This window comes from Primulina eburnea, chromosome 15, assembly GCF_022965805.1.
Source record: "Primulina eburnea isolate SZY01 chromosome 15, ASM2296580v1, whole genome shotgun sequence".
In the NCBI taxonomy this organism is placed as follows: domain Eukaryota; kingdom Viridiplantae; phylum Streptophyta; class Magnoliopsida; order Lamiales; family Gesneriaceae; genus Primulina; species Primulina eburnea.
This window is the reverse complement of record NC_133115.1, coordinates 33597889-33624707: the sequence shown is the minus strand read 5'-3', so window position 1 is coordinate 33624707 and position 26819 is coordinate 33597889. Positions and strand designations below refer to the sequence as shown.

Below are 26819 nucleotides of genomic sequence, written 5' to 3'. Positions count from 1 at the left end.
GACCTTTCTGAATAAACAGATAAGTGCAATAATAATTAATTCCTAACACTGCAATAAACAGGAAACCAGGAGACAATAATATCCTCCGCCTAAGCTAAATACAACAGTAAGCAACGCAACCACCATACACCAACTGAACCAACGCAAATTGCTCAGTCTCTATATACTCCCTCTCTTGTTCTCTTTTTCCATCTACCTTTTTCGTGTAAGGTCTGAAGCCTGCCCTTGATCAGTTTGGCTTTCGCATTTGATTCCAATCACATTGCATCAATCTTCAAGTTTGCCGGTTGTTTACCTCAAAATATACGTGCATACGCACTCAGTTTTTCTGGATAAAAAAAACTCAGCTCAACATGAAGCGATGAAAAAACTTGTGCTTTAGCAATGGAGGTGACGACCCGGTGGAATTGCAGCACATGGGACACTGTTCTGGAGCTAACAAAGGTGGCACAAGAAAAGGGCGGGGACCCATTGTTATGGGCCGCGCAGGTGTCCTCGAATCTGACCTCTGTTGGAATCTCTTTACCTTCTATTGAACTTGCTGACCTTTTAGTGTCCCACATTTTTTGGGAGAACAACGTGCCGACTGCATGGAAGATCTTGGAAAAAGCTTTGGCGCTGAAGATTGTGCCTCCCTTGCTTGTTCTTGGTCTCCTCTCAACGAGGTCCTCATTAATTTGTTTCTTACTTCGGACACCTTTTTTTAAATTTTATTTTTGTGTACTCTGTTCCATGTGTTTTTTTAGCAAAGTTTCAATCTTTATTACATTTGGTTCTTGATACTCTGACCCTTGTCTGAAGGAGGTGTATCACATTGAATTGTTATATGATCTAATCTCTACTGATATCAGTCTTGTAAGTCTGTTCCGTTATTACATTTTACCTCGTTTGGACGATTAATCTGTGATGGAGATTTCTATAGCAACTCTTTCTTTTCTATGAACTTTCTCGTTACTGGTGTATTGCGGGTTTCTACGGATGATTCTATGCTACATACCTGTAGTAGAACTCCCGGTGCTTTTTTCTACAAGATGGTCGCTCGAACATCTGAAATAAAATACAAATCACGTGGGGCCATTAATACTTTTTGTTTTGAACAAGATGTGCATTACTCCCTGTATAATAGAATCAGTTTCTACTAACTGGTGGATTCCACTAGCAAATTGTTGATGACATTTGAAGAAAGTTGCCGAAGGCCAAGTTGCAAACAGTACTATTGATGATGTGTTCAGAAATTCGCGGTATTCATTGTGCATTTTTTCTAGGAATCAGCTTTACTTCCTAATACCATATCTTCAGTTTCCTTCAACAATCTTGTAATTTCTAAGGCCGTGGTTATGTTAATTATCTTGCCTTTATAGAAGTACAGAATTTTTCCCGGGGTGGCATAAATTTTCTTGTGTTGAAAATGTTCTTAATTGGCGCAAAAAAATCATCTAGTCATTTAAGTATCTAACAAGAAGTCACCGTTGATTTCTTTTCTCCTTTTGTTTTACATATGCACATTTATTATAGAGCAAAAATGTTTGCCGTATTCGTAATAGGAATGGTGAATCTAGATTTTCTCTGCCTAAGTTTAACTATTAATGTGTTTTTGATCGTACTATATTGGTTGCTTTACTTCTTGGATAGTGAGGTAGCTTTCTAATTTATCACCTGCATGTTTGAGCTGGATCCTCAAATGAATTCACAATGTTTGCAATGTATTTTAATATCAAAGAAAGCAACATTTTGCTTTGAGTATTGAAATAGATAGAATTTTGTGCACGTCTTCGCACTGATAATGTGATCTCGGGTCTCTGGGGTCTACGAGTTCCATTATAATGTGAAACATGATGGAGAGCTTTATGAACATATTTTCCATGTGTTTATATCCTGAATGTGGTGGTTCATTACTTTCATTGTATCTTAATCGGTGAACAGGACAGTTTCTTGTCGCCGGTCCTGTCCAACAGCATTCAGGCTTTATCTGGAACTCCTTAAATTACATGCTTTCTCACTGAAGGAAAACACAGATTTGCCAAACCATCAGAAGTGAGTACCTGATATTTAATTGCATTGAATTGTTTTTCGTTTCCTGAGTACTTAGATTTCAACCAATCACGTGAATCAGTAACTCTAAGTTTAAGAAGAGATTACTTGATTTCTATTATAATTTATCATCCTCAATATCAATTTATCCTTGAATCTCTATGCTTGCCAGTCAAGTCCCTTTATCACTTAAATGACATCTTGTAGGCAAATGTATAACTAAATTGTTTATGTACGTCTTCTATATAACAAACTGGTACGTGTGAGCTTGCAAAAGTAGGACAATTACAATGCAAAGAAGTCAACTTACAACTTCTTAGTAAGAAAACAGGTGTGCAAATAGTCGCCATCACAATTGCTCTTTACCACATACCAATATTACTGCCTTTGACCAAAGAGAATTATAATGAAGATTTTCCTTCTATAAATATCGCATATTAGGCTGTTTGGAAACATCGAATCCCACATAATGCTTTTCATTTCATGACACAAACAGCTTACTTTCACTGGAACTATGAAATTGCTACAACATTGTTTGGTCATTCATTATGTTTACATGCAATTTCTACTTAATCCATATGTTTGATGATGTGATCCGAGTTTCTGATGTATTTGCTGCCCAATTCTAACATGCAGGACCATGAATTCTTTAGACGAAATACTTCATTTTTCCGAGATACTTGATATGCAAACAAATGAATCTGGAACTCTCTTGGTTCTCTTTGTGTTTTCCCTTGTTTGGCAGTTGGTTGACACTACACTGGATGATGAAGGATTACTGGAACTTACGCCAGAGAACAACTCTAGATGGCCAGTTAAACCTCAAGATATGGATTTAGATGTTGATAATATGCATGATGAGAAAAGGAAAGAACATAGACAGAGTTTACAAGCTATTAATTCCATCGTGGTCATTGAGCTGATTGGGCAGTTTCTGCAAAACAAGACAACTTCCAGGATACTTTACTTGGCACGCCAAAACATGTCAGGATTTTAGTGCTTATAAAATTTCATTTCCAAATTTGTGTGCTTGGAGTGGTTCATTTTGTGTTGTGCGCCTGAGTTGAAGTAACTTGATTTGAGTTTTTAACTTTGCCCCCATCACATCAACTCTATATTAAAGTATTTATACTCGATATCGAAGTGTCTCATTTGGAGTTTGATACATCAATTGAAAATAAATTATATAAATCATTACAACCAATTGTCTGGGACTATAACAAGAAACCTTGATATTGAGAGCCTTTTTTTTGGTTCTTTTTTATGTACACGACTGTCATTTTATTGTGTGTCCATAGTCTAGTTATTAGATTTATTTGGGCAACTGTTTCAATAATTTGTCTCTATCAGGTTCAAACAGTGGGAAAGCTTTACCCGGCGAGTGCAGCTGCTTGTAACAAATTCATCAGCTTTGAGAAATTCGAAATCCAGTACAGTGGAGATTCTTCTGCTGTTAACATCAGATACTAGCAAAATTATGTCTCAACATTTTCAAGTACGTTCATTTATTCAGTCTCACCTGATGGTGCAATCCAGGCCTCTGTCTGCTTTTGCTGGTCTCTGTCTTGGTACTAGTCGGTCTGGACTTTGGCTTCCTCTGGATCTATTCTTTGAAGATGCAATGGATGGTTCGGGAGTTAATGCAACAAGTGCCATTGAAATCATTACTGGTAAAGTCACCGTCCATTAATCTTATTTTTTTCAGTTCCAAAAAAACTAAAAGATTTATGTAGAGCTTTTGTAATTTGGTATTCACCTTTTCAGGTTTAGTTAAGTCCCTTCAAGCAATTAATGCCACCTCGTGGCATGAAATATTTCTTGGACTTTGGATGGCTGCCCTACGCCTTGTCCAGCGGGTGAGGAATAAATCACTCGGACTTTGACTGTTTAGCTTATGTTTTTGCGGAATGTTTTCAAGTAAACCTTTTAGAGGATGTTTTTTTAGTCCGTGACATGTGTAACATATGTTAGCTAAGGAACTTGTTTATGACTAGACACTTCTTTAGCGTGGTTTCCACAGTTCTGTGCTTTCATGAAAGTATATACTGCTGTTTTACAGATTTGTACTTGATCTTGTTCTCTTTGCAATCAAAAGAATAAACACTATCATGCTGACAGGGGATGTCTCGATACAGTGGGTGTAATTTTCTGGCTTTAGTGAACTTTAGATGCTCTTGCCATGATTCTTCAACATTGTTTTTGTTGCTGATTGAGTTGGATCTTAACTTTTAGGAGAGGGATCCCATTGAAGGACCTGTGCCCCGACTAAATACCCGCTTGTGCATGTTATTGTCTGTCACAACACTTGTGGTTGCTGATCTTGTCGAGGAAGAGGAAAGTGTGGCAACAAATGAATCAAATAGTGGTATGGGAAGGAAACAACAAGTTTCTAAGAAGCGTCGTACCGATTTGGTATTAAGTCTACAGAATCTGCGTAATTATCAAAGCTTGCTAGCCCCGCCTGAGTCGGTCATTCCTGCTGCCAATCAGGCTGCTGCTAAAGCAATGTTGTTTGTATCTGGCATCAATGTTGGAACTGCATATCATGATTGCATCACCACATCAGATACACCGATTAATTGTTGTGAGTTTTTTTTTATCTCTTTAAGATTCAAGGCCTATGATGTAGCTTTTGTCGTCCGAGGATGTGCGTTTTTCATATAAGTTATCAAAAATGACTTATTGAGTGCTATAATACTTAATTATCAAGAAGTTTTCAACCTACTAATTAGCTTAGTGCTCGAACAGTTGATTTCTCTAATTTTTTTTATGGTGTGGTAGTGATTTATCCTAGTCCTATCCTGCAGCTGGTAGCCTATATCATTTAATTGTTGACACTTGCGTAGCCAGAAATCTTTTGGACACATCGGCTTATTTCTGGCCGGGCTATGTAGATGTGCACATCAACCAACTACCACATACTATTCCCACTCAGTTGACTGGGTGGTCAGCATTTATGAAAGGGACGGCTCTCACCCCAGTGATGATCGATGCTTTAGTCTCAACTCCTGCTTCAAGGTATTGTATCAAAGTATGATCATTCAAAATGCTATTCACTTCTGCTCAAAAACTGGACTGTCTATGCAATATCTCACGAACATAAGTTTGAAACCTGTCTTTGACAGCCTTATTTAGGATCAATATGCTTAATATTACTCAGTAACTGTTATTATTTATCCAAGAGAAAAGCAACTGAATACTAGCTCATGGATATGGTGGAAGCTTTGCAGAAATTAATAAAGTCTTCGAGATTGCGGTTAAAGGATCCACTGATGAAAGGATAGCTGCTGCTAGTATTCTTTGTGGGGCGACCTTGAGTCGTGGATGGAATGTTCAGGTAGTTAAACATTTGTTATTTAATTTTTTATCTTAATTTCCGAACATTCTAACAGGTTATACCCGTGTGCAGGAACACACACTTTACTTTATTACCAAACTACTTTCTCCACCAGTCCCTGTCAACTATTCTGGGAATGAAAGCTATTTGACTGATTATGCTCCCATGCTCAATGTTCTCCTTGTGGGAATAGCACCAGTTGACTGTGTCCAGATTTTTTCTCTCCATGGATTGGTATGTTTACTCACACGTAGTTAAAAGTTTCTCCCATAAACATGAGAAACTAGTTTTTTTGTTATGCTTTTTTTTTTAAATAAAGCGGGAATAAATGTTTAAATGTGTGCCAGTGATGTGATGTATGTGAAAGCATGAATATTCTTATTTGATGCCTTCCAGGAACTCCGAACTATCATTTCTCAATACAATTAATATTATTGGATATGATGATGAGTGAGCATTAGAATCAGTGAAACCTTAGAAAAAATATTAACTTCTGACAGGTGCCAGAGCTTGCTGGTTCGTTGATGACAATATGTGAGGTTTTTGGCTCATGCGTGCCTGATATCTCCTGGACCATGGTCACAGGAGAAGAAATTTCTGTTCATGCCGTATTTTCAAATGCATTTGCTCTTCTTCTAAAGCTATGGAGATTTAATCACCCTCCTATAGAGTATGGTGTTGGAGATGTGCCTCCAGTAGGATCCCAACTCACTCCTGAATACCTTTTATTGGTGCGGAATTCTTACCTAGTATCATCAGGAAACTCACTCAAGGATCCAAATCGAAGGAGACTTGCACAAGTTGCTAGTTCTACGTCCTCGAAACCCATATTTGTTGATTCATTTCCTAAACTCAAAGTGTGGTATAGGCAACATCTGGCCTGTATAGCTTCACCTCTCACCGGTCTTGTCAATGGCACACCAGTGCACCATACTGTTGATACACTACTAAACATGATGTATAAAAAAATCAGTGCGAGAAACCAGTATGTGAACACTGCGACATCTGGAAGTAGTAGTTCCGGTGGGACTGGAAGTGAAGATGCTTATCTGAGGCCTAAAATACCAGCTTGGGATATCCTTGAAGCTGTCCCTTTTGTGGCAGATGCCGCTCTAACTGCATGCGCTCATGGAAGATTGTCTCCCCGTGAATTATGCACGGGTCTGTCTCCCTATAAACTTCCGTGTTCTTATCGAATTGTTTTTTAATTGACATCTTGTTTATATTTCACCTCACCTGATGCTGGTTGCACGACAGGGCTGAAAGATTTGGCGGATTATCTTCCCGCCACTTTGGCCACTATTGTAAGTTACTTATCTGCTGAAGTGACTCGAGGTGTTTGGAAGTCAGTTTTCATGAATGGAACAGATTGGCCGAGTCCAGCAGCAAATTTCTCCAATGTTGAGGAACAGATAAAGAAAATACTAGCTGCCACCGGTGTGGATGTCCCCAGTCTTGCAGCAGGTTTGCTTTTATTATGATGGCCTATCTTAAAATACCAATTTTTTTGTGTATACTAAGAATTTTGAAACATAGTCTGAGTTTTGTTTTGTTATTTCTCATCCTACAATAACTCGCTACACTTCTATAGGAGGAAGTTCACCAGCTGCACTTCCATTGCCTTTGGCAGCATTCGTGAGCCTAACCATAACCTATAAGCTTGATAAAGCCTCACAACGTTTCCTGAATCTGGCTGGTCCAGCTTTGGAGCACCTTGCTGCTGGCTGTCCTTGGCCATGCATGCCAATAGTTGCTTCTTTATGGACCCAAAAAGCTAAGCGTTGGAGTGATTTCCTAGTATTTTCTGCTTCTCGTACTGTTTTCCTTCATAGCAATGATGCCGTTGTTCAGCTACTTAGAAGCTGCTTCAGTGCCACACTTGGTTTGAGCTGCAGCTGCATTTCGAACAATGGTGGCATTGGATCACTGCTTGGTCATGGATTTGGATCTCATTTTAGCGGTGGAATCTCTCCAGTTGCTCCTGGGATTCTTTATTTACGAGTCTATCGTTCAATTAGAGACATCATGTTTTTACGAGACAATATAGTTTTACTACTGATGCAAACTGTGGAGGACATAGCCAATGGTATCTCGGGTGATAGTTCTGAAAGGCTGAAAAAACCAAATGGATTGAAATACGGGCATGCCTCACTCGCTGCAGCCATAACCAGGGTAAAACTCGCAGCTTGGCTTGGAGCTTCCATAATGTTCTTAACCGGTGGGCTGGGGCTCGTGCAGTCATTATTTAAAGAAACTCTCCCTTCTTGGTTTATGTCTATTCGCCATACCGAGCAAAAGGGCAATGGATGTGGAACGCTTCCAATCCTCAGGGGCTATGCGTTGGCATACTTGGCTGTACTTTGTGGAGCATTTACTTGGGGTGTGGCCTCATCATCTTCGGCTTCAAAGAGGCGACCTAACATTATTAGAAATCACATGGAATTTCTGGCAAGTGCCCTAGATGGAAAGATTTCACTTGGCTGTGATCCAGCGACTTGGCATGCTTACATATCTGGTTTCATGAGTTTGATGGTGAGATGCACACCAACCTGGATACTAGAGGTGAATGTCGAGCTGTTGAAGAGACTGAGCAAGGGGTTGAAACTACGGGGCGAGGAGGAGCTTGCTCTTGCTTTGTTAGGAGTTGGTGGGGCAAGTACCATGGGCTCTGCTGCTGATCTTATCATAGAAACTGAAAATAGCTTTTTATAATAAAATTTGAAATTTTGTCGGCCATACATGTAGCAATTGATTGTCCTTGTTTTCTAGGATATAGTTGCCTACATAATTTGTAGTTGTCTACGTACTAAAAAGATTGAAGACATGACAGTTAGTTTTACATATAATTTAAAATGTTAAAATTATAAGCTTAACCATTAACAATAGCTTCTGAATAATAACAGGTTAACTACATTTTACAATTAGTATAATAGTTTATATCATAAGGTCGATTCCCATTTCTTGCAAGTTAGGAGCAATTGTTGTTAGGGGGTAAACTGGTTAGGAATAATTGACCCTACTGTATGATACAATGATCAAAACATGACGTTTTGGTTAACAATATGTGATCATTCTTCAGGGTACTGCAGAAAACGTGGTACATGCACTGTTTCAATCTTGAAATCAAATTCGTTTACACTCTGGCGTATTAATATAACAAGTCTTTACGAAAGCATAAGCCAGTATGTGATACTACACCACTATAACCTGGGGATCTCGATAATTTACCATCTTGCACAGCTCTCCGCACTATTGATGCATCGCGCCACCTGTAGAACTCGACTAGGACCATGTGATGGCTCTACCTCTGTCACATTCTCTGCAGCTCTTTCACCTATATCTGTGTTACTATGTGTTTTACAAGCTGCCAATAATGTACCCCATATAACCGCGTCTGCCTTCATGGGCATGCTCTTTATTATTTCTTCGCCTCTTTTAGCCTTCCAGCTCTGCCTAAAAGATCTATCATACAGCCGTAATGCTTGATGTTTGGTTGTACACCATATATGCCATTCAAGCTCTTAAAATGCTTTTCTCCATCTTCCACTAGCCCAGCATGGCAACATGCACTCAAGACTCCTATAAATGTGACAGCATCAAGTCGTATACCATGCTTCTACAAATCTGAGAAAATTCTTAAAGATGCTGCAACATGCCCGTGCATAGCCAAGCCACATATAATTGCATTCCAAGGTGAGACATTGGTGGTTATCTCTTGAATTTGATGAAACACTTCTAAAGCAGCATAAATACTCCCACATTTCGCATACATATCGATTATTGATGCACTCAAAATGTCGTTAACTGGTATAAAGTTACTAAAGATGTACTCATGAGCCCATCTTCCTTCCTTTAATATGCCTAAAGTAGAAATGGCAGAAAGGACACTGACCATCGTAATTTCGTTTGGCTTAAATCCCTTCTCTACCATTTCATGAAAAACTTTGACAGCCAAAGCAGGCTGCGTGTTTTGTGAATAACCAGAAATGATTGAGCTCAACGAAAAAACATCTCTTTCAGGCATCTCATTAAATAAACAACTAGCCCCATCAACCATTTCATTTCCTATCTGTCCTGAAATAAGGGCACTCCAACATGCTATATGATTCTTATTTCTCAGTTCAAACTGCAAGCGAGCCAATTTTACTTCACCACAAGCTGCATAAAACCGAATTAATGTTGCCTGCATGAAATCATAACCACCAAACCCCATTTCCTCACCTAAACCATGAAACTGCTGACCTTCCATAAAGTTTGTTTCTTGCCCACAGGCAGATATGATATCCACGATCATAACTTCATTAGGACTCAAGCCACAATAGAGCACCAAAGCGTCCCTCAATCACCCCACTTGCAAACATCCATCAATGATTGTACCCCAAGAAGCCACATCGTTTCAACAATTACATCAAACAACTCTTTAGCCATATCAACCACCCGTGCCTTATCAGTTAACGTAACAATCTAAGAAACCACATTCTTTTCTTTCATCGCATCAAAAATCATCCTTCCATCAGCAAGACGCAAACTCATGCAGCACAAGTGAACCAAGTTCGTCGATACGAGAACAAACACATCGAGACCGAGTTTCAACACCAAACCATGCAACAATCTCCCCCTTTGTCGGAGGCCATTAGCACGTGCGTAAGCAGAGATGACACTAGCCATAGTCACTTCGTTAGGGACATTTCCCAGCAGCCTCATTTCGTTAAAAATTTCAACTGCGTCTTCATAGAACTCAATTTGAGCCAACCCCATGATCGCAGTCGTGTAAGACACACAGTTTCTAGCAGGCCTTCTCACAAACAACTCACCCGCGTCAATTAAATGTCCATATTTCACATATCCACCAAGCATTATGTTACACGATACAAGATCCAACTTCAGTGACGTGTCGAAAATCGATTTGGCGCACGAAATCAGCCCACATTTCGAATACATGCTCATCAAACTGTTTTGTATGAATAAGTTGGAGTCCCGCCCAGATAACATTACAAGGCAATGGAGCTGCTGGCCATGAGAGAATAATGAAGGAGATGTTGAGATACTTTTTAGTGCAGAAACCAACGAAAATTCTAACCGTGTGTTTGGCAAGCCGGATTTGGGAGTATTTCATGAGATATATGGATTTCAAAATCTATTTTTACTGTTGGACAATATATTAAAAAAAAAAAAATTTGGATTTGCTTAGGATTTCATAGGATTTCAACAAGTATATCCAAATTCCATCAAATTTGATGAGATTTGGTGAGATTTAGATTTTAAAAACATAAAATTACTTTTTTATCCAACACATCATTCTCCACCAAAAGTTTATAAGGGTAGTTTAGTAAAATTTTAAAATTCCAAATTCGAATATTTTTTTCTTCAAACAAGAAATGGATTTGTAAATATCATTTTTAAATTAAACCAAACACCAAATGAAATTTCAAATACTTGAATTTCCAAATCCAATTCCAAATCCCACAAAATTCTCTCAAATCCTGGTTGCCAAACACACTGTAAGGATTCGGCTTTCATGGAGCTGTTCCTCAAAAGTGTTTGGAGATTAGAGTCCGTTGTAACTTGTAAAATACACGACAATTTTTATTTTATTTTAAAAAAAAATTAGATTTAAATTATTAAATTTTAACCATTTTAAAAAGTGATGTCTACATAATCATGCAACCAAGGTATTAAATATGGAAATCTCACAAAATTGTCGATTAAATTCGAGTTTTGGCAATGTTTTGATTTTTATTTAAGTAATGATGAAGATTTATAAATATTTTAAAGTGTTTTTAGAATAATACACCTTTAAACCGATATTGGGTTATAAAAAAAATTACATTATAGGTCTTATTAAATGACTTAATAAAAATTTCACATACTTACTCAACGAAAATACACAAAATCTCTTGTCAAAATGTCTCAAGGATAAATTTTGTAACATGAATCTCATATCCGATCCAACTCTTGTATAAAAAATATTACTTTTCATTCTAGGTATAGATCTGGTCGACCCGAAGACCGTCTTAGATGAGACCTACTCATAAAATAAATCATGAAATTGTGAATGCCAGAAAATAACATCCTAAAGGCGTAGATGATATGCGTATAACTGATATTTGCAAAGCTATCATGTGCAATATTCTCCTGAAGTACATAACATGCACACAAATCACACTAAAACAAATTTCCTATTGAAATTCTTGGTAATATTTGTGCAATAACATGTGGACTGTGTTCCCAATCCTTAAAGTATGAAGATCAACGGTAACGGCAAGGTATTAATAAGCATTAGCTATGTATATTACAAAAGATTAATAAAAATTTAGATTTCTATTGAACTAATTTCTTTTATTTATTCCCACTTAGTTCGGTATAGAGAAGATATCAGTTCCCCAATGTGGATAAATGCAAGAGTCATGGTGGTGCAATATTGAAAGAAAATTGTTCCTAACAATGCAATCATTCAGAATGAATACGAAACAAGTTACTACAGAAGGAACTGTTGATGAGTCCCAAAGGAATGCGCACCACGGTCAGTGATGATCTCCTCCACCAGCAAGAACCAGACTTCTGAAATACATCAGATAATACAGGTTAAGTATAAGACAGCAGGGAAAAACGAAATTTGAAATAATTGACAAGCAGGAAAATCAAATATGAGTGCCCAATGACATATTATGCACATTTATGAAGAAAACAAATGATAGAATAGAACCACATAAGAGCACGTGCAAGACAACTGAAAATGCACGGTACGTGAACGTAATGCTACTTTTTTTTCGTTTGAACCAACGTAATGCCACTTTTGATTGACTACCAAAGCACTTTTCATCTCCCCATTCTTTATTTTGATCCTCAATCTTTCTGCTTTTTGTATAAAGTCTAAAAATATGAAAATGACGCTGAGGAGAATATGCTAGCATGAATCTATGGTTAAAACCTCTAAAGAAACCACAGATAAAGAGTGAACGAGTGCATTTAGTTAAGGTAGTGTCCACCAAATGAAATTGAGGAAGATTCCTTTGAGATAGTTTCAATATATTCAAGTTCAAACAAAGGCAGTTACGTGGGCAACTATACACATAAACCAAGTAGAAGAAGGAAATGTGAATCACATGGAACAATGTTATTAGACAAATATAAAGCTCTTTCATTCAACATTAGAATATGCGTCCTACATAAATAGAAGAAGAAGAGTGTCACGTCCCGAGTCCAAGATATGACGTAATACCGTTACCAAATCAAAGACAAACAAAAAATATGAAAGTTTGTATCATAGAATTGAAACAACCATAAATTTTATAAATGACGACATGGTGGAAGCATACCATCATGAAACAGAAAATAGACTCACAGACATACACCTCAAAAGACAATATTTCCTACAGACTTAAATAGTTAAATCCGTACTCCAACACAAGCTTGCAACCATACCCATTATCATTTAAAGAAACTCCAACACAATACTAACAGCGAAGCCTAAGGAGCAATCCAACATACGATTCTGGCACAGAATAATATAATGAATGAAACAAGAAATTAAGTAAGGAATCCTCAGGCTTCTCATAAACAAGAAATTAAGAATAGAATACTTGGGCTTCTCTGAAGTAAGAATGGACGGACTATATAATGTCTTTGACATCAAATCACTAAAAAGTAAAATTAACATAATCTTTCACAGTTTTCATCCACCATACATGTTTATACATATTAGAAATCTCATTTTACCAAAAATCAAATTCAACCTTGTGGCAAACTAAATCACTGAAGAATGCTCCATAAATTAATTGCCAGATACTTCCATGCAGCAAATGTTACACAATAGGAATGGGCTCCATCAATCAAAATAACAATCCTATTGTAGCACGAAAAAAATAAAATCAAAATGAGCGAGTTGATCAAGATATGCACTAGTGCAGCACAGCCTAGGCCCTAGAGATCTTTTGCAGGTTGTTTTCTCGACTTAACAAGATTCGGTAGCAGCCTAAAGTCTAATACAGTCAATTTTATTATATACTGGAAAAATGCAACTGCTGTGTCATTCCCATATTTTCCTCCCCAAAATGACAGGCATCAAGCATCTCATACAAACTCCCTATCTCTACATCTCAACAGGAGACAATTTGCTGAGAGGAACAAAAATTTCCTATCCTTATCATAGTCATAACAGAACAGGCATCATTTTAGCATAAATAACTGTACCATTGCTAAACCTGTAAAGTCCAAAGGGCAGGAGACAACGGACAAAGATCATCTATATATTTGGGTATCTTTGATCACAATGGCTTAACTACAAAAAATTACTAGAGTGCATGTAATTCACAAGTTTGATGACCCAAGACTCTAACAAATGAACAAAATACAATCAATAACAACCTACATCCTTATACCAAAATCAATAATCCTGACATGTTGATAAAATCAATCCAAAATACACAATTTCCCATTTGAGTTGCTTTGTCAATATCACAATCAAACAAAGCCACAGTCTAGAAAAAAATATCCATTCTTATTCCAATAAAAAATTCAACACAACAAAGATTCCACTCACTTCTTGTGTCTCCGCCCACGCTTAGGACCCCATCCCTCGAGTTTAGCAACCGGACACCCACATTTTGCGCGAAAAAACAGCACAGCTCGCCCGTTAGGCGGGGCCATCTTCCTCAATTCAGCACGCAAACACTCATAATCAGGGTTATCCCCGGTGCCCCCTTTCCAGGGCAATTCATTAACCTCTTTAACTGCCTTATTCCCGTTTCCCATCCGCAACAAGTCCTCGCCTTGCAGCTGCAAATCAAATTCCATCGCCTTCTTCAACCCTTTACAGCCAATCTTTCCACATTTTCTTGATCTGTGCCCACAACAGATCTCAAATAAAACAACAAAAATAACAAAAGATAGCAGAAACAATGCGAAAAAAACTAATTGGGATTGCGGGTTGGAGGTTAGATGGTAACGGAAGTGTGAAATTATAGTGGGCAAAGGGGGGAGGATAAGTGACAGTGATTGGAAAATATAAGAAAAATAAGAGATGATTAGAAAAGCGCCGGAGAAAATCACGAGGATGAAGATGAGGATGTCGAGGGTGGCGGAGGGAGAGTGTCTGCAGAGGGGAGGGCAGTTCGGTGAACTGAGGTGTGGTTGTGGGTGGGGATTGGGGGAGGTGGGTCTTTTCAGGGAGGAGGAAGGAGGCATAATGGTGGAGTTGAGGAGGTGATGGCGCATGTTAGTGAAAAACAGGTCCAGGGGCGGCGGAAATGGGAAGTGGCCGGGGGGTGTATTCCTTCTTTTTCAGGTGGAGCGAGTGGAGGTGCACAAATTAGCAGCCTATTGGGTGTGCGCAAGTTAAAGGGGCTGCACCATATCCATCCACACACACACACACACACACATATACGTCGTATTTATTACACAGTGCATGCAATTTAAATACATAATATTTTGTTTGATCTTACAGTGTACCTTCCATTCAATTCTGTGACGTTTTGAAAAAAAAAGGATTACATATTTGAATTAACATTAATATTAAGGTATTAATAATGATTGATTATATAGGTTTCAGGACAAGCATTGAATGCAGCGGCGGAGTCACATACCCGAGTGGTCATATTTTTTAAAAAAAAATATATGTAAATTTTGTATAATTTTGGAATAATATGATATTAGTTCTGATAGATCAATTTAAAATATTAAAAGATTCTAGAGTTTAAAATTACAGCCTGAATAGAATTATATTTCTGACTTCGCCATTGTTTGCATGCGTAAAAATTAACTATAAATCTAAAACATAGAAATGTGATGCGGTGATAATTTTTATTTGGGTGTAATATTTGATGAGAGTCATTTTTTAAAATATCCCTTTTTATTCACATCAAACATAGACATGAACAACCTACAGGTCATATGATTTAATAAAACGCACGAAGAATTGATGTATGGCATTTAATGCATTCCATAATATAAATGCAAATGTTACATGTAAATTAAATGTGAAGGATTTTTTTTTAAAAGAAATATTTCCATAATTCAAATAACCGACAAGTCTCGGGTTACAATATTAATGAGCCACAACGGAAGAATGCCGTCGGTCCATTCAAATAACAAAGAAGAAACTAAAACTCGTTGAGCTAGATCATGAACGACGTTATTAGCCGTACGTCTCATATGTTGTATCGAAAGGAATGATTCATCCTCAAGCATCGTTCTAACTTCGGAAGCCACTCCGCCACTGTGACTTAGATCGTAATTCTCTTCCCTCACCGCCTTAACCGCTATCAGAGAGTCAGAAAATATGCACACATTGTCCAGCCCAAGCCCCAAGCAGAAGTAAGAAAATGTGATGGATTATGCTATTACGAAACACAAAATTCGAGTCTCACGGATTTTTTTTATAAAATCGTTACAAAAATATATGTTGTTGGGCAATCACAGTAACTGATCATAAAATTTGGTACGTATTTTATGTAACATAATTAGGGTGGAAAAAATATCAAAAGTTTCCATATATCGAGGTGATTAAATCGAAAAATACTGAATTTATCGAAATTTTCAATATTCTGAATATTTCGATACGGTATAATAACAATATCAAAATTTTCAGTACGATAACGATATGAAATTTGGAATATTACCAAAATACCGAAACAATACTTATAATAGTTTTAAATGATAAAGTTATAAATTTTAAAAAATGTGAGATATTTTTGGTATAAAACAAGATAGATCGATACTGTACCAAAATCTCGATATACCACAAAATTTGGATATAATTAATATGCTGATTAAATATGTCGAAAATTTTGGTACACCAAACCTCAATATACCAAATGTTCGATACATTATCAATATATATATATATATACATATATATATATATATATTTATATCATAATCTTTTATATGATATATTTTTCAATACAGTATATATCACCTCTACTTCTAATAAATAGTTAACATATATAATATATATTCACTCCGAGCGCGACTACAGGACTTTGTGTCAGACGCCAAATTAAAAATTTAAAAATACATTGCTTGATTAATACGTGTGTTATACTTTAAATGCATCTAACGAGTCAATTTTGTAAGACGAATATCATATCCGACTCAACTCATGAAAATATTTTTTTTAGTCCAAAAATATTAATTTAACTCTAAATACATATCGAATCGATCTGTCTCACAAGACACCGACTTATTATAGAATTAATACTATGAGTAGATAAAAGTGAATAGTGAATACATCTTTTATTTTTTAAAAATCATAACATTTTAAAGGCTAAATTAAGTAAATATTAATTATCTTTACGAATTAGTACAAGGTATATAAAAAAACAAATAAACATAATATTAGTATATTCCTATAATTTCCATAGCTTAAATATAATATAAAAGTGAATAGCGAGCCCATGCCCAACATTACTAAGGATCCAACATTTTGAGCAGTCAGAAAGCCCATGATATTTGGGAAGACCCAATTTATCCATCGGAGTTTGGATTGATGAGAGAAAATTCCGACGGTTGGACTTGCGGTCACCAAATCGATAGTTATTATTATTATTTTTTATATAATTTTCAAAAATCTAAATAATTACCGAAGTTATTAATAGAAATTAGGAGTGTAAACAAACAGAATCGAACTAAACGTATACACGTGTCACGTTTATCGAACTTTTTTAGTTACTACAAATAAATGTGTGAAAAGTAGAGATTAGAAAATTAGTTTATTTTTAAAACAGATAAAAAAAAAATGCATCTTTAATTATCATTCAATGATTCACTTTTTTAAGAGTCGTTTATCCAAGAGTGATTCATAAGATTAAATGATTAGTTAATATTAAGATGTATAATATTACATTTCTACCCTTTTTCCGATCATCAATTTAGAAGATTATACTTTTTTTCATTTTTATGTAAAAAATAAATAATATAATTTGTAATTAATATAAATTTTTACCAAAATTAAAAATAAATACATAGCTGTTTTTATTGGACTGGTCGGTTTCTTCGAGGATTGAGGCCCAAAATCACTGGTTTTATTAATATTTTGTTTTGTATTGGATTGGTTTATTGTTCAATATTCATATGTAATCATTACATGCACAATTATTATGTTAAGGAAAATCCATATAAATTAAAAAATATATCATGTTAAATCAATAAAAATTTGATTAAAAACTTATATAGAAACATGCATGAAGTCATAATCTTGAATTTTATAGAACATTTTTTATGTTTCAGATCTACGCGTTATTTCTTTGAAATAACCTTTAGTTTCCTCTCCACAACTATTTTTTCAATGAGAGAATAAGAAACATGATTGGACGCGACCTAGGATCATGACTCATATATAGATAATGCCTATCACTATCTTCTGATATTTTTATGTTAGCTCATCATTTAAAAAAATGACATTTATGTCTCTATACATTAAAAGCAACAACCTTTAAATACATTAAAGTCTAATAATCCGAAATATTAGTCGATCATTTTATTTTGGATTTAACTTAAACGACAACAGACAATCATATTTATTCACATATAAACCCAATTAAATAAAATTGATCCAACATATTATATTCAAAAGAAACTTTATAAATAAATGGTGAAATGTATCACAAATCCTAAAATTGGATTCGAATGAGTCGAACCATATGATATTAATTTTGTGGAGTGCATTTGAGTCTAATTGCTAAAAATAATCATTCGAATGTCGTTTTCTTGATTCAAATAAAAATTAGTAACCGGGAAATTGTGGTCAACTTTGTTTGAAAAATCTGTGAATTCCAACTACATCTTAATTAAGAAGTTGGGTGATCCGTTGTTGTTCCAAAAGAAAAAGGACATGCTATATTAAAAATAACTTAAAGTAACTTTAACCACTAAAAAAAGACGTTTAAACACATTCTGTAAATAAATAATGATACGACAACGATTGTAATAATTTTTTTTTAAATCAAATAGTGAATTAGTATATTAATATACATTTTATATCGTATATTCTATTAAAAATTCGATAATTTTGGTAAATATGAGATGTGTATACTTGTATATGCATGTGTCTATGTTTTCTATATAAGTATGTTATTTTTGTCGTGTCCGAGCTGGTTAAGTGTGTGAATACTAATTCAGTTATCATAAATTTCATATTCAATCAATGTTTTTTCGAACGAATCTGTTGCACATAATTTTTCTAATGCAATTTATCTCACCAATAGTATGTTAATATCAGATTTATCAAATTTATATTAAAAATATAGAGTAAAAGTTTTATCGTCATAAAAATAATAAAAAAAATATATGTGACATTGCCATATAAAATTGTAAAAATTCATCATACATTTTTAGTTGGCCATAAACTGGAAACGTGTACCCTCTCATTTAACTCATTTTCCTACCAACGGATTGTTTTAAAGCTTATTATTATTATTATTATTGTCAATCATTTTATGATTTTAGCAATGTTCTAAAACGTATGCTTAATTTCTGTTTACACGTGTTTAAACTTGAAGTTAGACAAACTGTAGTTTGAACAAATTAAGCGTAACTAAGATATTAATTAAGTGTGTTTAAGTACAATTAACCTCAACTATTTATTTTTAATTTTTTTTTTATTTTGAAGATATGTTTTTTTATTTTAAAATAATAAATTATGTTTATAATTTAGATGTTTATTTTTAAATTTTAATTATAATTAAGCATGTCTGATAATGATTTGACAAATATTTAACATTTTTTAATGTGGTCTAGTTACAAAAATAAATAAATATTGTAATTTTGATATTTACTTTTATACATATGAGAATTAATGCATAAGACTTAAATTTATCATATTTATGTATTATTTTATTTATTTATTAATTTGAGATAATTACAATTACGCTAAAAATAAAAAACGTTTTTTTACTCTTAAGTATGTACTAATCTTGCCTAAGCTTGAAAAAGTTGGAGCTCGACATTCACGCTTTGGGACACTTCACATTTTTTAGAACCTTGGATTTTAGTTCATTAATTTACATCTATGTTCTATTATAGTTATTTTTTATTGGAGTGGTAAATGACCCTAAAAAATTTGTTGACGTGATTACATATATTGTTGACATAATTTTTTAATTATAAGTACCATCTCAATATGTCAAAAAGTATGGTGGGTAATTTAATATATTTTAATATAATGTTGGATTCATCCACGTTAACTTTTTTTGTCGAGGATGTAATCAACGAGAACTTGGGTTGCATTTTGATTTGAAAATAGGATGTGCTATCTCAGGATGAATCCATCAAGATCCAGCTCAAAATTCCGGCTCATATCTAAGGCCCGCAGGCATCAAGATCCGGCCCAAAATTCCGTCCCATATCTAAGGCCCGCAGGTGAATGGCCCATAACAAGCCCAGTTATTCTCCTATAAATATCAGGTTTGAGCGTATGATTAAAAATTCACTATATTGTTTTCAGCAGCACCCTTAACTGCTCTCCCATATATCCTCAGTCACTGACTTGAACGTCGGAGGGGCTACGCCGGGACACCCTCCTGGCCCCCCTCTTAACAGTCTTTTTTGTGATTTCAGGCTCATGACCATTCAAAACCTGCGTCTGGACTAGTGACATTCGTTGGAATCGGACCCTAAATTTCCCGTGAGTATGAGGATGTATCATTGGACTTTTAATAACCCTAATTTATGAGCATCTTGAAACATCATATTGATTATAAGAATAATATATAAAATCTTAAATCGAGGATTTCGGATTTTATAAATAAATCTAAAAAATGTACAAGTATTCTAAAGAATAAAAAAAATTTAAATCATAAACTTGAAAATTCTTATTTATTATTTATTCCATCTAATGGAGTAACATAATGACATATGGTTTAATTTTGTTAGGTAACAACTTTCTTACAAATAAAAAAAAAATTGGGTAAATTCCTCAAAGAGAATGTTTGACCTTTGTTTTCTAGTCGGACCAAATACCAGGAAAAATCTGTCAAAATAGACACTAATAGGGCGGTGACATCCAAACAAATCTTTGAAATTTGCTCCATTCTTTACTATTTTATATTTAATCCTATGGCCAATTCCTAGGTAATCTGTCCGGGATTTATAGTTAAAAACATCACAATCACACATTTAATATTATAAATTATTAATTATTGTATTTTTATATTCAAAAAAAAATTTGTAATTCGGAGCATATCTAAAACAAATAAGACAAAAACTTGTGTGAGACGGTCTCACCGGTTGTATTTATGATACAATATCTTATTTGGGTCATCCATGAAAAAATATTACTTTTTATGCTAAAAGTATTACTTTTTATTTTGAATATTAATATGATTGACCCGTCTCACAGATTAAGATGCATGAGACGGTCTCACATTAGACTCACTCTACAAATAATAAAAATAAGAGATCTGTATCATAAAATTAACTTTACAAGAATTGTAATTTTCAATCGAATTTGATATTGTTTATTGTTCCGGTTATAATTTGATAAAGAAGAAGAGGATGATGACAAGAAATTGAGTTTATATTATATGTGAATAATTATTTAGACTAAGGTCATTAGTATAACAGAAGAACTCCGAGAAATAATGTACTTAATAAATATTTAAAAATTCCTAAATAATTTTTTAGAGAAATATTTTATAATTATTTATATAATATAAAATAAAATATAATATAATAATAACGGAGATGATGGTAAATAAAAAAAGTTATATCTATGAGCATGTGGCACCATGTCCTGCGGCTGCCATGCATACCTGATAACGAAAATACGACAATACCCTTATCAATCATTACTCAACTTCCCCGATCCACTGTCGGTGTTTAAAAAATTCTAGAGGACCTCATTGTAATTTCACTGGAAACTCCAAGAAAAACTAAGCTCGTTGAAATTAGACCACTGCTTCCAGCTTTCATTCTCTTTTTGTTCCCTATATTGTAATTTATTATTATATATTATTATTAATTTATTATTGCAGTCGTAGATGGCTGGGACTCTCTTCTTTCCCAATCTCTTCTAGCTTTGTTCGACTGCAAAGTTCTAAGACCTAGGCCTATATTGTAAATATTACACAAATATTTTTTTGGCTTACGAGGGAAAGGTAGTTCATGTCCACTTGAGAAGGACTTGAAGAAGAACTTGGATTTTTTTTCAAGATATTGAAGAAAAACGCGTGCGGTAAGTTTTGTGTTGGAACATTCTTTTATTTATTCAAGAAAACACCGTCGGTTTACGGAATATTTGTTGAAGCATGTGTCTAATCTATTTGCAACGAAAAGGTTCCTTTTCTTTTGTTATTACGAAGAATTTTATGGGTTTGCTTTTGTAAAAATTTTTGTTAGATTTTTTTTACAGGTTTGTAATATTTGGCTTTTTGTTTGAATGCTTTCTTCTCAGATGCGGGAGAAAGCAGCAAACTTTTCATTAGTTTTGAGGCAAAGCCCCATTATTCATTGGTGGTTCAAGATTTTGACGGTCGGAGTGTTTCTTGGTATCTTGATAGTTTGGGGGATTGATGGCTTGAATATGAGTAGCTCTTTGCAGAAGGATCTGCTTGTGTTGACAGTTAACGACTCTGAAAACTTGTCTCAGTCCCATGAAGATTTTAGCTCGAAAAATCTTTTTCAGATTGATTTGAACATCACCCACCAAAGTTCAGCACAAGAACAGAAACATCTTGAACCTGATATTTCTTCGGAGTCACTTATATTGTCAAGAAACCAACCGAATTTCTCTAGTTATACCCCACAAACTTCAGCAAATTTGTCCAATTCCATGGAGGACAAAGTTGTGAGTACCCCCTTATCTCCTAGGATTATACCTTGGGTTTCCGCTGAATTGGAAGCAAATTATTCATCCAATCTTCTTGCTAAGTGGTTAGCTCCAGGGGGTGAGCCATGTAAGGACTCAAGAGCAGTGGATATTAAGATTTTTAATTTGGACGGTTTTGAAAGTTTTGAGTTATCAACTGGAGACATACATGAGTTCGTTTTCCAGTCAATAGATGATTCAGGGAAGCCACTTTGTTCCGGTGGTGATTATTTTGAAATTGACCTCTCTGGTGAAACATGGAAGGCTAGGCCTCCGGTGAAGGATAATGGAAATGGAACATATACATTTTCCCTTCAAGTCCATCCTGATTTTTCAGGGGATTACAATCTAACTATTATCCTATTGTTTAGGCATTATGAAGGATTGAAGTCTTCACCTCCAAGATTTGTATTTGATAAGGTTCTTCGTGCAGTTCCGATCAGATTCCTTAGATCCACGTCCCAGCTGCCGGAAATAAGCCAGTGCCAGAAGAAAGATTACACGACGGATGTTTGGTCTGGTCGATGGACTCGACATGCCAGGAACGTTAGCTGCCCAATTAGCAGGGATGGCCGGTATAGATGCCAGGAACCAAGTTTTCCATGCCAGCATCCTTGGTGTGATGGTCCATTGGGAGCATTGGAGAGTAATGGTTGGATATATTCGTCACATTGTTCTTTCAAGTTGTTTAGAAGCGGTGAAGCATGGAATTGTCTAAACAAACGCTGGATTTTCTGGTGGGGTGACTCGAATCATTGTGACACGATACGTAATATCCTTCACTTCATTTTAGATGTGCAAGATATTCCTACCGTTCCAAGATTATTTGATATGAATATTTCCAATCCAAGAAATCCATCCCAAATGGTCCGATTCACCAGTATTTTCAACGGTCATCATAACCATACCGGTAACTATCAAGGCTTAAATTCCTTAATCAACGAGGAGTACCGAGAAAAACTGAAGGGGTACTTTTCTGAAGATGTAGTTCCGGACACCATGATCATGAATTCAGGTTTACATGACGGTGTGTATTGGTCTAATCTTAGGAATTTCATCAAGGGGGCTGATTATGCGGCTGCATTTTGGGCCGAGGTAATGGAGGGAGTGCGGAAACGAGGGCTGGTGCCGCCTGAAATTATATACAGGACAACGGTGACAACTGGTGGATATGCTAGAAGTATGGCATTTAATCCTAGTAAAATGGAGGCTTACAATGGGGTGGTATTGGATAAGTTAAGGAAATATAAAATTCTTGATCGAGTAATCGACCATTTTGACATGACTTACCCGTGGCACTACGACAACCGGTGCAATGATGGGGTGCACTACGGGCGTGCCCCATTGAAAGCGAAGTGGAGGGATGGCCAGATTGGCCACCAATACTTTGTCGACCTCATGCTCAGTCATGTGCTGATCAACGCTCTTTGCGTCGCGTAAGAGTGGCAACCAATTACAAAGAGTAGGCACATGCAAATTTGTTGTCGTGATACGTGAAAACATGCTGGCAGGGTTCGACGGTATTGGACGATGCTGAAGTTGGCTGAGATTGGCTTCGGTTGGTGCAATAAAATTGATTAGATTTTTTAGCTCAAAGGAAGAGGATGGCTGTTCTGAAAAAGGCCAAATATGCAGAGTTATTCCGTCCATTTTGGATCCAAAACCTTATATGTAAAGCATACGCAATAGGGGATTGCTATATATATGTCGGTTTTGTTGATCACACCCCGTATTTCCTTTTTCGGTTATCCCATATATATATTTCATTTTCTACATTCGATTTCTATGTTTGTTATTACTTTGTCCAGTTAATAAAGTTTAGGAAAGATGTGTGTCACAATTTCTCAAGTGATTTAATAAAGATTAATATGAAATTTAATACATGCATATGTTTTTGTCGGTGGGAGAAAAGAAAATGGAGATCCCATGGTTGGATTGCATGCATAACATAACCTAGTACTTGCATGTTACGTACTGCATCACAGGGTCGATCCATTCATTATTGTTCTGATAAATTCATCATGTGTTGATCTCGATCGCTAGCAGTGGATGTGGGTCCTGCCACCTCCGTTTGATATAGTTAGAAAATGACTGATTAATGCTAGTTAATCTTATTATTCCAACTTCCCGGATGGTAAAAAAATGTAATAATAGAAAGTCGTAGTTGGGAAAGAGCCCAAGATTACATTCAATTATTGCATCATTATATGTACACTCCCGATGGAAATTTTATTATTTCTAGGAAGTAAATTTCCCACATGTTAATACTTAATAGAATTTAAAGTGAAGTATTGAAAATTTAGTTTAAAAAGTACTTTTCCTACATATTGGGAGAAGTTGGCACTAATTAAGTATCGTTCCGTGCGCACTAATTAAGTAAACCATCGGCTAAAAACCGTCTGCAAGCGCGTTTAAAACCTTTAATTTGATGCTAGTGTCACTTGTATTCTTGGAGAGTTGTGATCCTTGGGTGGTTCTTGTAGAGTTGGTGAAACGAATGGACTATCTGATTTGCCTCGTGGAGGGCTGTTTCAAGTATGACAGCCTATATATACCGATGAAGGTTTTATGGTTGAGGCTGTTTAACTTTTTCACTCAATATCTAATTAAAGAGTTGTGAATTGGAATGTAGTTATTAATGGATGCAGGGGAGGGAAGTATGCACACGAGCATGAACGATTTAAGCTCTTTGCTTCGATGCTTGCAGGTGCATTAGGCGAAACGAGGCAAGTCTGATTAGTTTAATGACTTGATGCAATAGCATTATGGAGGTGTTGCAGTCACCTTGGGTTTGAGGGTGAGATACCATTTGCGCAGACCTTGATTACCATGTATTCTGGAAATGGTGACATTGTCCAGCTTGTTATTGCTACAAAAAATCTCATGCATGGATGTTTGCAAGCATTTGCTCAGATACTACAAATCGGGAAACCGACCAGAAGATGATTTTGCTCGAGTATTTTCAGTCTGGCCGAATCGTCCAAGGAATTCCTAATCTTTATTACTCCATAGAATCCAGGGCAGAGCATCCTTCTTGGAAAATTGCAATTTTAACCCACTAAATTGGTTTGTTTTTTTGTTTTAGTCATTTAACTTGTGAATATTTGATTTTCATTTATTAACTTGATTTTTTTTTTTTTTTTTTGTTTAGAGCATTTTTTCAACGGTAATATCTAAATCTATCGAAGAATGCTTATTTGAAACCAATAATCTACTGCATGGCTAATATAACAAGATGCATATTAAAATCCACTTAAACAAGAATATATGAAAACAACAAGTTTTTTCCTCACATTTTGAAATATCTGGTGTCGTTTCCTTTATTTCCCATTTTGTTTTTGTTTAGATTTATGTTGTGAGTGTAATATCAGGTAATTCTCATTACATGTAGTGCTACGTAATGTGCTACGTAGAAGAGACAATTTTCGAACAAGTCAGTGACTTTTGGCAATAAAAAAAAACAAATTACTATATTAAAACCAAACATTGACAACTAAATGATTAAAACCCAAAACAAATTTGGTTACAAAAGTAAATTTATAATTTTCATATAGATGCATGATTTATAGAATAATTTGAAAACCAAGAAGAGGACAAGAATAAAGTCTACATCGTAACAAGGTAACCTATAGCTCATCATATAATATCTATATTTTTTACATCGAGTGTGAGATTATGAAAACAATATCTTCTAGTATTCAGCAACTGCAGCAACGGGACAGATTTTTAAAATTCACCACCAGTGTAACGCAATCTTTCGTTTCCACCGCTATCAAATACACTAGTATACATATCTGTCATGTTAACTTGGTATACGGATTTGCATACAAGCCACTCGGTAGTTTCTATCTCTCAGTGTTGCTAACAGCCAAAAAGGGGCGGCAAGAAAATAATAGTTGCCATAGAAGTTAACAATAAGAGACACAAAATCGACATCTAGCCACAAGTGTGGCGCTAGAGCTTATGGTCTGTTTTTTTTTTCCTGAACAGAAAGATACAAACTTTGTGCAGTAACAGTACTGATCAAGATTTGGTTTCTTGTGCTCTCTAGGGGACCATCTAAATGTCTTGTTTACTGTCAAACTTGTGCATATACTACATTATGAGAGTTGGCTATCCTTATTTCCACAATAATTTGCATAGATATTATTGTAGAACAATTCTTGATCTTTCTGATATTTTTTTTTGGGTATGTATCTGACTTCCTTCACATGGACTGGGACACACACGACCCTCACACCCCTAACAAAATAATTTTACAGTAGAAAGGATTGTGTGGAAAAAAATATTAAAATATGTTGGCAATATACATTCAAATTTGATGGGTTAGAAATTCAAGAAGCCAAAAGTTCAAGAATTACCTTTTGATATTACCTAGTCTGAGTACTACTGAAGGATTAATTAAAAGTTGGTATTCTACATTACTTCGACTGGTAGTATGCAAAGAAATTATTAGGATCATTTGTGTATGCTCCAACTGAGTCCTTGAGTGACCAGAAGAAAAATGTTAGACGGGTCACATTATGTATAAATATCAGTGTAAATTCAAAGCAAAATATATATATATCTCCACAATCAATTTTCATCTGTATTTCTTTTCTATCAAGTGCAATAATGCATTGTCCTTGCAGATTCCTTTTCTTC

At 35.3% G+C, this 26819-nt stretch overlaps 3 protein-coding genes and 1 pseudogene across 4 annotated transcripts; 2 read left to right on the top strand and 2 right to left on the bottom strand.

Annotated features, from left to right (window-relative positions):
• Nucleotides 1-64: 64 nt before the first annotated feature.
• On the top strand, nt 65-8235 carry LOC140815307 (mediator of RNA polymerase II transcription subunit 33A-like). Of its 2 annotated transcripts, XM_073174432.1 has the most exons (12): nt 65-665; nt 1924-2034; nt 2668-3015; nt 3382-3701; nt 3796-3887; nt 4264-4615; nt 4839-5049; nt 5254-5368; nt 5441-5602; nt 5869-6529; nt 6626-6832; nt 6960-8235. In XM_073174432.1, exons 1-12 carry the CDS (start codon nt 385-387, stop codon nt 8078-8080), a joined length of 3981 nt encoding a protein of 1326 aa, XP_073030533.1. In that variant the 5' UTR covers nt 65-384; the 3' UTR covers nt 8081-8235. The 2 variants fall into 2 exon arrangements, with proteins under 2 accessions (XP_073030533.1, XP_073030534.1); XM_073174433.1 differs by lacking the exon at nt 65-665 and having other exon boundaries at nt 1926-2034; nt 2777-3015.
• A 100-nt stretch (nt 8236-8335) lies between these two features.
• Nucleotides 8336-10471, bottom strand: LOC140815670 (pentatricopeptide repeat-containing protein At5g19020, mitochondrial-like; annotated as a pseudogene).
• A 1063-nt stretch (nt 10472-11534) lies between these two features.
• LOC140815308 (uncharacterized protein At5g19025-like) lies at nt 11535-14731 on the bottom strand. The gene is made up of 2 exons (XM_073174434.1): nt 13911-14731; nt 11535-11929 (listed from the first exon to the last, which is right to left on the bottom strand). Exons 1-2 carry the CDS (start codon nt 14582-14584, stop codon nt 11893-11895), a joined length of 711 nt encoding a protein of 236 aa, XP_073030535.1. The 5' UTR covers nt 14585-14731; the 3' UTR covers nt 11535-11892.
• Nucleotides 14732-21328: 6597 nt separating this feature from the next.
• On the top strand, nt 21329-24056 carry LOC140813962 (uncharacterized). The gene is made up of 2 exons (XM_073172795.1): nt 21329-21542; nt 21762-24056. The coding sequence occupies exon 2, from the start codon at nt 21762-21764 to the stop codon at nt 23613-23615; it is 1854 nt and encodes a 617-aa protein (XP_073028896.1). The 5' UTR covers nt 21329-21542; the 3' UTR covers nt 23616-24056.
• Nucleotides 24057-26819: the final 2763 nt, after the last annotated feature.

What these genes read in the sequence shown, in the direction of transcription:
- LOC140813962 (XM_073172795.1), top strand. Translation starts at nt 21,762, where the DNA reads ATGCGGGAGAAAGCAGCAAACTTTTCATTAGTTTTGAGGCAAAGCCCC.
- LOC140815307 (XM_073174432.1), top strand. Translation starts at nt 385, where the DNA reads ATGGAGGTGACGACCCGGTGGAATTGCAGCACATGGGACACTGTTCTG. An exon ending in CTTGGTCTCCTCTCAACGAG is followed by an intron (nt 666 to 1,923) that starts GTCCTCATTAAT and finishes ATCGGTGAACAG; the next exon opens with GACAGTTTCTTGTCGCCGGT. An exon ending in TCCCCGTGAATTATGCACGG is followed by an intron (nt 6,530 to 6,625) that starts GTCTGTCTCCCT and finishes GTTGCACGACAG; the next exon opens with GGCTGAAAGATTTGGCGGAT.
- LOC140815308 (XM_073174434.1), bottom strand. Translation starts at nt 14,584, where the DNA reads ATGCGCCATCACCTCCTCAACTCCACCATTATGCCTCCTTCCTCCTCC. An exon ending in CGTGGGCGGAGACACAAGAA is followed by an intron (nt 11,930 to 13,910) that starts GTGAGTGGAATC and finishes GATGTATTTCAG; the next exon opens with AAGTCTGGTTCTTGCTGGTG.